This window comes from Schistocerca gregaria, chromosome X (assembly GCF_023897955.1).
Source record: "Schistocerca gregaria isolate iqSchGreg1 chromosome X, iqSchGreg1.2, whole genome shotgun sequence".
Classification (NCBI taxonomy): Eukaryota; Metazoa; Arthropoda; class Insecta; order Orthoptera; family Acrididae; genus Schistocerca; species Schistocerca gregaria.
This window is the reverse complement of record NC_064931.1, coordinates 435,308,516-435,322,364: the sequence shown is the minus strand read 5'-3', so window position 1 is coordinate 435,322,364 and position 13,849 is coordinate 435,308,516. Positions and strand designations below refer to the sequence as shown.

General features: G+C 42.8%; 1 protein-coding gene across 1 annotated transcript in view; it reads right to left on the bottom strand.

Moving 5' to 3' along the window:
* Nucleotides 1–11,407: 11,407 nt before the first annotated feature.
* Nucleotides 11,408–13,849, bottom strand: part of LOC126298126 (loricrin-like) — a 38,051-nt gene continuing 35,609 nt past the window's right edge. The window contains exon 7 of the mRNA XM_049989444.1: nt 11,408–12,813. Within this exon, the coding sequence (XP_049845401.1) occupies nt 11,408–12,813 (1,406 nt within the window). The remainder of the gene's footprint in view (nt 12,814–13,849) is intronic.

Sequence of the window (13,849 nt, the reverse complement as noted above, 5' to 3'; positions counted from 1 at the left end):
GTGTGACTTCAGTGGAAGATGCTCCTCGTCCATGTCAGACACAACGAGTTGTGACTCCACAGACCATTGCAGCAGTTGAAGCCATAGTGAAGGAAAACCGCTGAGTAACACTGAATGACATTCCTCAGCACCAAACCCTAAGAAGTTTCGAACCTAACCGTCAGCAGGGAAGATTATGCTGACTCTCTTTTGGGACAGAAAAGGCGTCATTTTGGAGAGATCTCCTAAAAAATCAACTTCGGCCTGCAATCAAATAAAAGCGACGTGGATTGCTGTCAGCAAGTGTCCTTTTGCAACATGTCAATGCAAGGCCCCACACTGCCCGTACAACAGTTGCAACAATCACAGACCTACATTTGAGTGTCTTCCTCATCCACCATACTCACTAGACCTTGGCCCAAGTGATTTCCATATGTCTGGACCACTCAAAGACGCAATGGCAGGAAGGAAGTTCCGTTCTGATGAAGAGGTACACCACGCTGTGCATGAGTGGTTGCGCGGACTACCAAAAGAATTTTTTCTAAAGGAATTTATGCACTTTGTAAGCGCTGGAGGACTTGCACTGAGCATGGTGGAGATTATGTTGAAAAGTGATGCAGCTTTGTACCACTTCTGCACAATAAATAATATTTATAAAAATATTTAATGTTTTCAACTGACTCACCCTCGTACCTTACATACATTCTCACAGTCACACTCTAACAAACGTTTTAGACCCACAAATTCATCAATAAGTTTCGTTTCCCCTTCTTTCGTGAGTAGAAACGCGTAAATTCCTTCCTCTTCCTTTAAACGAAAATCATCTACGTCTGCCGATACATTTTTAAATTCAACTGCTGGCGGGACCAATGCTAAGCCTCCCTTAGTAACATTGACGGTTTCCGCCGGAACACAGTCACCCTCACTTGCAGCTGGGGAGACCAAAGCGACGCCGCCTTCACAAACATCGACGCTTCTCGCCGACTCACAAATACTTGCTACTACATCACCTTCCTTACTGCAATTGCTACTGTTTACTAATACGTCTTCAGAACTCTCCACATAATTTGCTTTCACAAAATTCCTCTCCTCTTTAACTTCTTTTAGAACCACTGAATCTTTCCTTTCAACACTATTCACACACTCATTCATTACATATTCAGAACTTACATCATTTCCCGAAATTTATTCCCGTTATTTGTACTTAAATCTCTCACAAATCTATGCTTCCGTCGTTAGGCTTTTATTGAAAGAGGCACCTTTATTGCCTTCCTCTTTAACATACCCCATATTACATATTTGTTGTCTTTCTCCAAACGTATCAACATTTCTACCATTACCACTATCTCCAGTCCTTTTCATCGCCTGTTCAGATCGCCATCCCCGGACCTGAGAAGTGGCGAACGTCAGTTTCCCGACCGGTTGTTACCCAATTGCACTTCGCGTGAATTTCCCCGTCAAATCTACACTCTTTACTTGGGTCTTGTTCACGGAAGTTATCATTTCGGTTCGTTCTCCGATCATTCTGCTCATTCCAGCTACTATCTCCCTGAGATTTCCCTTGCTTTCTCTCATGATTATTTGGATTCCCATTTTGATAACTACCACCCGGTTTCCTCTGATGTTTTAACTTCAACCAATTCTAGAAATTCGTCCACGGAATCACATGGACTATGAACAAGATCCCAGTGCAAAGTTTCGGGTAATCGCCATTTTAACGTGGTGATTTCCACTGAATCCACAATAGATGTTTCACATGCATAAACTTGCCAAGTTCGTGCTTGAAAAAATCTCTCATCATCCCATTACTGTACCTGTAACTCGGCCCGTTTAAAAATTCATTTTGATCCTTGTCTGTTTTGCTTCGCTCCAAAATTTATTCAAAAAAACATTTTTCGAACTCTTCGTACGATTCGCACCAACTACATTTAATATTTGCCCAATACTGCGGGTCTCCCTCCAAATGCCGTTTTACATATTTTATTTTGGCTTCGTCCGACATGCCGTGAACAAAAGCATCCCTACACACGGCCAAGAATATCTTCCGTTATCTGTGTAAATTTCACAGATCTGCTGTTTGCCCAAGGGATATTTATACCTGGCATGGCCTGTTGGGAGGCTAAGAAATTTAAATCGTTATTTATCTGTTGTATTTGTTTTTTAAATTCATTTTCACTAGTGATACTCGACTCTATTTTAATCTTTAATTTTGCCCACTTCTTTCTCCCCCCCTCCGCCCCCCCCCCCTCACCTACACGATTGGCAGTGTCACTAATTGCAAAATTTATACCGCTTTTATGAGCATCTTGCGCTTTTATACAGTCGGTTACCGTGCCCCCAAGTTCCATCTATATCTTATTCATTTTTTCACCAATACCTTTTTCCACTGATTCGATTATAGATTTTACTATTACGACTTCGTCTGTAATTTTCCTCATATCCACTCAGACACATTTTAATTCATCATCAGTTGCTTTTTGAAGGTTACCCGTAATTTTTTCAACTTCCTCTTTCATAGCGGAAATTATTTCAGTTCGCATTGTCGCCATATCAGTCTGAACTGTATCGATATTATTTGCTGTTGTATTCACATTATTTCCCAATCCCTGGATCATTTGCATTAGCTGAGACATCATATCTCCCCCACACTCATTCCCCTTGCTTGAATTCCTACTAGTTACACTTTCGCGCTCTGATTTTTTACTAACCGGCTCTCTTCCGTTTTCAGAATTACACATACTAGGTGACTGTTTTATATTCGCGAGATCTATAAGTGGAGCTTCAACCTTAGGGTTAAAGACTGTCTCACTATTTGTACAGGCACTTATCTGATATGAGATGGTTCCCTCTACCGTAGTGATTCCGTCGGTTGTAATGGAAGACGACACTGAAGACTGCCCTGGTGTACTCCAAGACACTGCCGTAGTATTGCTGTCGATCTGTGTCCGCCACTGGAGAAGTCGCCTGCTGTAGTTGTAGCTGCTGCCGGTTACAGCGTGTTTCAACTGTCTCCGATACCGCTGTCCGTTAAATGCGCTAACCGCTACTGTTCTCTGCACTCTACTGATTTAGACTCTGAGCCCCCTCGCAAATTCCCTTTAACGTGATAGATTAGGACCTCTACAAATAACATGTGTTAGTTGTGAAAATAGCTGCGCAATTTCACTGTTTCCAGATACCTATTTGCGGAAAAAACCGATCTCAAACTGTGATTTGTGAGAGGTTCACTACACAGAAATATCTACTGGTTTCGCAAAGGTTTTCACATTTCGCATAGTACGCTGAATAACAGAGAGCAAAGGTATTACCACTTTGCAGGACACAAATCTCAGACGAGAAACTTCCAATTGCTTTTGCGGACTTTCAAACAAAATTAATTGGTGGTGTGGTGGCACTCAACTACGTACCCACAGACTCAGAGTTGAAATATTAAAAGTTTTGGCTGATTTTGTTCTCTAGGGGCTGGGATACGTAGTTGCCGCATTACAAGCCAAATACTGCTGAGTCTAACAATATGTCATATGGATATACACACGAATCGAATGATCGAAGGATCCTATCACTCAGCAATTGCGAATTTTGAACGTAACATAGACATTTATAAATGAAAGATTTCAATTAAATAAATTCTGCAGGTACTATTTTAACGACTTTAAATGACGAGTACGATATCAGAAGTACCTTTAAGAATGCCTTTTTTTACTGTGAAACACTTATTGGAGTCGAAGACCTAGCAATTAAATAAAGTATTAGTTGAATAACAGGAACAATAGATTCCTACTTCACGTAATTAGTTATGAACAACAACATAGCTCATGAGATATTCACTTCTAAACGCATACTACGTCTTCACTGCAGAAGCCACAGAAATCTCACAAGTGCGCAAGTCGTCACTACGAAATGTTTCTATCTCCCATGACCATGCGCAAACTACTCAACTCTCCAAGTCTTTCCCGCGACTGTGCGCCCGTAGTATCCTCTCCCGCACTGCCCAGAACTCCCCTGTCCTCTCTCAAAACGATGCTCCTCCCCCACTTCCATACAGTCTCTCCACATGTCCTTTCTGGAATGATCACTGTGGTTGGCTAGAGCGCTCCTACCCTGTCTCCAAGCCAACGCACACTCACAAACATAATCAAACACTTTCGAAGTACTGGATTTACATTTAAATAACTTGAAATTAAATAAATATTTCTATGGCTGGACCATAAACATGCTCTAACACACATTATTAAATATATAAACTAATAAAATGAACATATATCAAAGGAATAGAAGCGTAAGTAGGGCAGTAGCCTAATGTCTCTGTGCTTTCTAAAACACAGTAAATATTTGACCAATGTCTTCATGAATAGTATATATCGGATATAAACAAAGACATAGACTAATAAATATATTGATAAGAATGCTGCTACCGTTTCTTTTTCGTGTAAATGTGGAGCACTTATGGCCTGACGCAATCGATAGTAGTCGGCCACTTTGACCTCCAATAGTTCATGCACTATTCAAGTTACATGCCTGTAATTTATACCAATTTAGGTTTATACTAATAGCTTTCCAAAGACACGTCGATCGACAAAATCGGATGGGCCGTTTAGATTTTGGAAATTCGTTGCTGGGTGTTACTTGTATAATTTATCGTCAGATACTAAACTTTAATAAAGATATTGAAAATCTGATTACACCATCAGAATCGTCGTGCAAATAGTGGTAATGCACATGTTTCTTTTTGAGGTATCATGATTCATCTGGCTACTATTAATTTCTGTACGAACTGTGAAATGTCTACCATTATAGTTTCACAAAGTCCGCCATCTTTGGCACTCCACGGCATACAAATCTCATCCATCGACACAAAGTCCATTCCGCGACACAGCGTTAAGATGGAATTCCCAGTCACATGGTCGGCCTGGACCACGCGCTGGGGTACCCCTCTTGGGCCGGCTAACGTACTCACCACGCGGTCGCAGACGAGACCCGGCTTTGCGTGCGGCCCGTACGGCCACGCCAACTCCGACCTTACAATATTTTCAGGGCGACACAACTCGCTCGTTACCTCATAGTATGCACATAATCTAGAAGACTAGTTTTAATGGATTATTCGGTAATGGCAGGAGGCTATACTAGTACCTCGATATTCTATTTGAAAAAAAAAAGACAGTCAGGACCATTAATGGCTTATAAAACAGTGCCTATAGCTTTAACGCGAAAATAATTACACAAAACACCAGTACTGGTAGCTGTTTTGTACACGATCAAATGGTGGAATTCTGAATTACTCTGCCGGATGATTGAAATCAATTCGGCTGTCATATTACTTACTACTTAGAACCTAGGCTGGGAAACAAACTTTAGTATACACTAGCAGCTATGGCAGGCAGAAACTGAGCCTTCGTAGTTGTGTAGCGATTCCACCACGCTGCATTAATATCATTATGGTGTTGTAAATACGAAGCTATTCAGAAACTAAGGTCAGATCAGTCGCGAAATGCAAAAGACAATGAAAATCAAAAATGTTTTATTTGCAACGGTTTTCTACGCCTTCCAGATACATTTATACATAGTTGCCATTCCTATATAGACGCCGGAAGCTGTGACCGAGCTGTTCTAGGCGCTTCAGTCCAAAACCGCGCTGCTGCTACGGTGGCAGGTTCGAATCCTGCCTCAGGCGTGGGTGAGTGTGATGTCCTTATGATCTCAGATGTTAAGTCCCATAGTATTAGAGCCATTTGAACCTACACAGACATCTGTCGTAGCAGTGTACCCACTTTCCAATACCCTCGTCATAGAAGATACCCGCCTATGCCCTCCGCCACTTTTCTATGCTACTTTGCAGTTCGTTAGCTGTGCCAAAATGATGTCTTCATAGCCAGCGGTTTATGTGAGCGGAGATGAACAGCAGAGGGAACCAAGTGCAGGCTGCATCGTGGGTGATCAAATACTTCCCGCGGAAAACGTTGCAGAGACCCCCACATTGTCCCTGCAGTGTGCGGCCGAGAATTTTCATGAAGAAGGAACTGCATGCCATTGTAACCTACGTGAGGTTGCACGAAATGAGGCGCAACCTCGCAGGGCGCACGCATAGTTGGTGGGGGATGCTGTTCCTTTAGGCATCTTCACGTGCTCGCTACATGCTCAGAACTGAAAAGAGTGACGTGACACGATCGACAGCCATACTGAGATACTATCCACCACATCTCTGCAAAGCTTCATCGGATTTTCACTGTCCTTTCCTTTTCACGACTTGTTGTACCTTACTTTCCGAACAGATCTCATAAATACCTACGATTACTCATGGATTTTATAATTATTTGTCAGCTGTTAGCAACATTTATCCTCAAAGTCGTTCCACAGATTTCCGCAGGTGGTCGTGTATGCGCCGCCGAGTTACGACTGGTTTACTGTGGTGGGATGTCGCCTCACTGAATGCCAGATTTATGTACAGGGCACCAGGCCGGAGACAATAACGCATATATTGTGCAAAATGTTTTGCTCGTTGCTGTGGAGGGGATTAATGTGTTCACCCCCCTCTGTCTCTCTCTCTCTCTCTCTCTTTAGTTGCGTATTTTGCAGTACTGTGCTAAATCTTACACACACAGTATCCTAGGTTGCAAGCCTCATAATTTTACCATAAAGTCATTATTGCTACCAACATGACAATGAACTTGTTTCACCGCACCTCATCACTGTAAGGATGGCTTTGCAAGAGTTTGTGTGTCTATCTGTGGTATTTCTACTATGTTCCCGCCACGCTAATCTTACCAGGAAGATGGACCCACACATTTCACCCAGACGAGCGGATAGATTAACATTTTGCAAAAATCATCTAACAACTCGCAAGAATCAAATTTAGAAGCAATGTAATGCACTCTAGATGCGCATTTTGTCGTACTCTGCTAATCTTTTTTCTCATCATATCGTTGGTTGGAAGCATCAGAGTTTTTGCTATGATGACACACAATCTAGTAATATAGTGGTGAGTTAACAGGGGTTTATGTATTGTGGTGTAGTATATCCTATAATTACTGTAACTTTGGTGAGAAATCTGTAAAACGGCTACGCATATAAAATTCTCTAAGACGTTATTATTTCCACTGTATTCATTTGTAACTCACACACTACTATGACGTCACACACATACATCATACATATACACACACACAAACACACACACGCACGCGCACACACACACACACACACACACACACACACACACACACACACACACACAATAGTAATGTGATTGTCTGAGAGCCTCATGACGTCGAAGTGACTTTGGCAGCAGTGGGACTGTACTCACGTAATTGGATAAAATATCTAAAATTTGGGGAAAACACGAAAAATGTGCAAAAATATGTAAAATGTCGACGTGAAGTCGGAAGCACAGAGACAGAGATAGTGTTATTGAATAAAACACATAACATTTTGAAAAATATTTAAATTGTGTAAAATACGAAAAATTGTGGAAGCTATGAAAAAATACGTAAAATTCTGTAAAATATGCAAGAATGAGAGTACATGCATATCTTCCTGCGTGTGGTCTATGCTGGTGCCTCGAATGACATAATATTAAATTGTTATTTACCAATAGGCCTTGGGTGATATCGGTTAACGTAGTCTGTTCTTAACAAAGAGACACAGCCTGATCCTTGCCCAAGGCTGTCCAGCTCTAGAGTATACCCCACCCACTCAAGTGTCCCAGTTACAATAGATGAAGATGGGGAAGGGGTGCTTGAATCTCATTAGTTCTGGGAGTAGGAGAATGAAGGAGGAGAGGGGGAGGAGGGGCCTGGGATGGGATTCCCTTAGATCAAATCCCAGTGATTTTCTTGGGAGGAGTGAAGTGGTGAGAGACCTTGAATATTAGTAGCCCAAGTGTGTAATGTGACACTAGATAAGAAACAGGTTATACTCGTAAATGGATCATGGTCCGTACCAGCACTTGCAACCTACTTACGTAACCCATATTTCTGTAAGTAAGGTGGCTGTGACGTTGGTACAACTTGAAAGGTGCTACACTTTATGCTATAAAATGTTTGTGTTCAATGTTCCATATTTGACTGTTCTAATTACAAGTATGGGGTAACATCCTCACAGCACAGTGACCGACTATATGCTGTCTTATCAATAGTATTCAGGAACGCTCATATAATATGGAACTGAGCACCTGATGTCACGAAATGTGGTTCGACGAGTAGAAAATATCTCTTGAAGTAATTTATTGTCTGTATAGAAGCTGTAACAGTAGTATGGGTCGGTCAGGAGAGCTGAGTGACTTCGAACATGGACAAGCCATTGTACATCAGACGAGCAACATATCAGGGGCATTTAAGCACTTCTAAAGCTGCCCAAGTCGCCTATTGGCGATGTTATTGTGAAGTGGAAATGTGGAGGAACAACCACAACTAAATCAAGACCTGCCTTGGGAGCAGCATCTCGTGAGTCACAAATGGCTCAAATGGCCCTGAGCACTATGGGACTTAACATCTGAGGTCATCAGTCCCCTAGAACTTAGAACTACTTAAACCTAACTAACCTAAGGACATCACACACATCCATGCCCGAGGCAGGATCCGAACTTGCGACCGTAGCAGTCGCGTGGTTCCGGACTCAAGCGCTTTGCACCGCTCGGCTATAGCGGCCGGCCGTGAGCCATACATTTCTGTAGCCGACGCTAGGCCACGTTTTAGGGAATGTAAATAGGTGACTGGACGGTGGATAACTGGAAAAGAGTGATTTAGAGTGATGTAGGTCGTAATACCCTATGACAATCGAATGGCTGGATTTGAGTTTGCTGGATGATGTTACCTGCTATCATGTGTTACGCCGCCAGTGAAGTACAGAAGGCATACTGATACTGTATGGGACTGTTTTTCGTGGTTGGCGTGTGTTGCCTTTACAGCGCTTAATAATACTCAAAATGTACAAGGAGATGCACAAATCTTACAGCAATGTGTTCTGTGTAAAGTACAGGAATAGTTTGAAGAGAATGGTTGAATCAGCATGACAATGCTTCCTGTCGTAAAGCAGCATCTATGAGGCAATGCTTTGTGGATATTAGCAATTCTGAAACGGAAGGGCCTGCCTTGAGTTCCGACTTGAACCTAATGGAATACATTTGAGACAATCTGAAACATCGACTTCGCTCCAGATCCCAGAACCCGACTTCACTACCTTCTCTTGTTTGTACTCTTGAGGAAGAATGAGGCGCAATTCCCCCACAGACATACAGACACCTCATTGAAAGTATCCCAAGCAGAGTTGAAGTTGACATAAACGTGAAGGATTGACACATGCCGTATTAATCTCCACTAATGAGTGTCCAGATTCTTCGGAAGTAGTGTTATTAAAACACATTCACTATTTACATGAAATGTATTTGCAGTTACGAATACTAACAACAGTCAACTGTATAATGGAATGATGATAATGAAAATTTGTGCCGGGCTAATTCCGGATTTCCCCCTTTGTGTGAGCCGTCGCCGTAACCACTTTGGATATCTGTGCATACTCACAGCCAGACCCATACTTCTATATGCCGTCGTTCCTGAGTCACAGCCTGTACTCGTATACACATTATGTGATTCCCGTACGGGGGAGGGGGGGATTTTAAATGAAAGTCGCTACCCGATATTAGCGGATAAATACAATATTGCAGTGCCTATGTTGTTAAGAAAAACGATGCAGCTTTCCTTTGGACATGCGTGCATGCCCAATTTCGAATCGCTTTTCATGCTATTTTCCGTTGCAGTATTAAAGCAAGTGTGACTGGTCAGATAACTTTCATCTATCATGTTGTACTCAGTTGCGTTTGTTAATTAATATAATGAATACGAGTCAAAGGTTTGTCTATGATAGAGAGTAGTTTTTAAATTCAGTGCATCTTAGGATGTACTTGCGCTAGTAATAGAAATTTAAACAGAGCAGACACTTTACACTCTGTGTGTGGTACAGTACCACTAACATGGCCCTTCTTAGTTGGCGTTTGCGGGTGCGGATTTATTTTATTATAGTCTCTTCAGTGTGATTTTGTATTTAAAAGACGACTTCCCTTTGACGGTAACTGTGCATTCCATTACAAAGCTCAACACAGTATCCGACGAAGAACACACTGTTGACCATCTCCATTGGGGAACAAGTGGAGTGAGCTGCCAATGGAACTCTATAATTTCTCAAACGAAGCAGGACTTCAGCGCCAGATCAAAGATCTTGTAAAAAGAACTAGATTATCCAAGGACACTGCAGTTGCGGGATATTTTGAACCTTCAGCTGAACGCCATTGTGGTGGTAAGTGTATGGTTAATAGGAGCGTACTATGGTTTGTAAGGATGCAGATCGAATATTATATAATTATTGGGTATACACACAACAATCGTTAAACAAAAATTCCCAGAAAGTTACATTATGTATCTAGTGAAGGCCATAATTTCATTTTATATGAAGCTTAGAATACATAGTGTAGCACCTAATTACAATTTTAACTTTAATACAGAAATGTTAAGTCAGCACGTTAATAAATCTGATCTGTTGCTTAGTAAATAATAAAGAGATTTAAAATTAAAATAGTTTTTTATAAATCTCGTCTCAAAGTGAGGAGAAAATGTTAAATGTTATTACATATGTCTTACCAAACATCTTGCAGAATTTTGCTGGACTTTTTTTTTTACCAGTTTCTGATTGCAAAGTGCTAAAAACTTGGCTAGTGGATAAGTGTGATATAACCATGCAGTTAATAACTGAAAATATTGTTTTGCCAGCTATAGATTGATACCCTCCATAGAGAGGTAGGTATTCTTGTTGTTCAGGAATAATGGAAAGTAAAAATTTCTTTATACGCTATATGTATAGCCTTCAGAGGGAAGTCGGTATTCCTTATGTTCATGGATAACAGAAAGTGTACATCGGTTTATATGCTATAAGTCAAATCTGTAATATGGATTTTCAGTCGTAGAACTTAGGTTTTCAGCAGGAATATATCACTGACACTACATTTTTTAAATATCAGTAGCTTTTATTTCTGACAGTGACATAACACAAAACATCTCATTTTATAGTGGTATAAAACAGCTCAGTAACTAATGAAAACATCACACTGTTGGATATAAATTACATAAGTGTATAAATTAAAAAATTCATATTGTTGTTTGTGCACAGGATTCGTCCACGTACAGTACATGCAATGAAACAATAATAATACTGTGTACAAGATGCTGGCAAAATCGTGTGATGCAAAATACATTTCAATTAATGAATTTTTATCACTAAACAATGAAATGTTACAATTCATGCTGATACTGATCTGATAAACTGCATTTAGTTGGGAACAATTTCTTGTAGGATATGAAGTACATGAGTAAACAGTGACTGGTTGTTATATCCACATTTATACATTCAAACTTTGTGTGTACATTTACCATCCCAATGACCATTAAGCTTGCCTGGTTTTCACACGTAATGTGGAATTGTGATGCCTTTCTCCAGATCTAGGTGGGGACCATCCTCCACCTCCACCTCCCCAAGCACCTCCTACTCCCCATCCTGCACCCCAACCTCCTCCTCCACCTCCACCTCCACCTCCACCTCCTCCTCCACCTCCACCTCCACCTCCACCTCCACCTCCACCTCCACCTCCACCTCCACCTCCACCACCACCTCCACCTCCTCCTCCACCTCCACTTCCATGTACCGAACCACCTCCACCTCCACCTCCACCTCCAACTCCACCTCCACCTCCACCACCTCCATCTCCCCCTCCACCTCCCCCTCCACCACCGTCTCCACCTCCACCGCCACCCCCACCTCCATTTGCACCTCCACCTCCACCTCCACCTCCACTATCTCCACCACCTACACCTCCACCTGCAAATGGATTTTCACTACCACCCACAATGGCACCTCCACCTCCACCTGCAACTCCCCCTGCACCTCCAACCCCACCTCCTACTCCACCTCCATCTCCACCTACACCTCCAACTCCACCACTACCTCCAACCAGTCCTCCACCTCCGCCTCCACCTCCACCTCCACCTCCACCTCCACCTCCAGCTCCAAATCCACCTCCAACTATACCTCCACCTCCCCAACCACCTCCTCCTGCAACTCCCCCTCCACCTCCACCTCCACCACCACCTCCACCTCCACCTCCACCACCACCTCCACCTCCCCCTCCACCTCCCCCTCCACCTCCACCTCCAGATCCCCAACCAACTACACCTCCACCTCCAACTCCACCTCCAACTCCACCTCCACCTCCACCTCCACCTCCACCTCCACCTCCACCTCCACCTCCACCTCCACCTCCACCTCCACCTCCACCTCCACCTCCACTTCCACTTCCGCCTCCACCTCCAACACCTCCAACTCCACCTCCAACTCCACCACCAATTCCACCTCCACCTCCAATTTCTCCACCAATTCCACTTCCACCTCCAACCCCACCTCCACCTCCAACTCCACCACCACTTCCTCCTCCAACTCCACCACTGCCTCCAACCACACCTCCACCTCCACCTACTATTCCACCTCCAACTACAACTCCACCACCAACTCCACCTACAACTATAATTCCACCTCCACCTCCACCTACAACTCCTCCTCCACCTACAACTCCTCCTCCACCTCCAATTCCACCTCCAACTCCACCAATTCCACCTCCAACTCCACCACCACCTGCACCTCCACTTCCACCTCCAACTCCACCACCATCTCCACCTGGACCTCCACCTCCAACTCCACCTCCACCTCCATCTCCTCCTGGAACCTCACATTCACATGTATCTTCTCCTGGACCACCTTCTTCAGGCGGATATTTCTTGTCCAGTTGAACTAGCACACCTGTAAAAATATAAAAATTAACGGTAAGTTGGTCTACTTATTGCTAAGGGGGAAGGGTAGATTATCAGGATTACAATCCTGCTCATTAGCTGAAAGTCTTTATAATATTTACCAGCTTTGTTTCAAAAAGTATTGAAATGGTAAAATGAATAAATATTTCGTTAATTTTGCAAAGGATATTTGTAAAATAAATTGGTTAAGTCACCAATTGCATTCTTCTACAACATAGCAACTGAAGGTACAGTTTACAGCAAAAACGAAGCACTTGTTTTCACTAGACTAAACTGAATAGAATAAGCAAAAGGTAGTAATGAAGTGTGTTACAAAAGATGTGGAATGGACAATATGGAGAAATGGTTGTATACGAGTGAAGAAAATTTGGGAGAAGGTAAGATTTGGCACTGAGAGTAAAAGGAGTATCCTTTTATACCTTGAAGGAAGGGTAGAGCTTTGGGTGAATTTTGTGGTAAGACAGAAGAGGGTATCAGAAATGTAGGAGTATAAGCACAGTGTATGTAGGTTGATAATCAGGGGTTATTCTTGTTAATACACTACTGGCCATTAAAATTGCTACACCACGAAGATGATGTGCTACAGACGCGAAATATAACCGACAGGAAGAAAATGCTGTGATATGTAAGTGATTAGCTTTTCAGAGCATTCACACAAGGTTGGCGCCGGTGGCGACACTCACAACGTGCTGATATGTAGAAAGTTTCCAACCGATTTCTCATACACAAACAGCAGTTGGCCGGCGTTGCCTGGTGAAACGTTGTTGTGATGCCTCGTGTAAGGAGGAGAAATGCGTACCATCGCGTTTCCGACTTTGATAAAGGTCGGATTGTAGCCTATCGTGATTGCGGTTTATCGTATGGCGACATTGCTGCTCCCGTTGGTCGAGGTCCAATGACTGTTAGCAGAATATGGAATCGGTGGGTTCAGGAGGGTAATACGGAACGCCGTGCTGGATCCCAACGGCCTCGTATCACTAGCAGTCGAGATGACAGGCTTTTTATCCCCATGGCTGTAACGGATC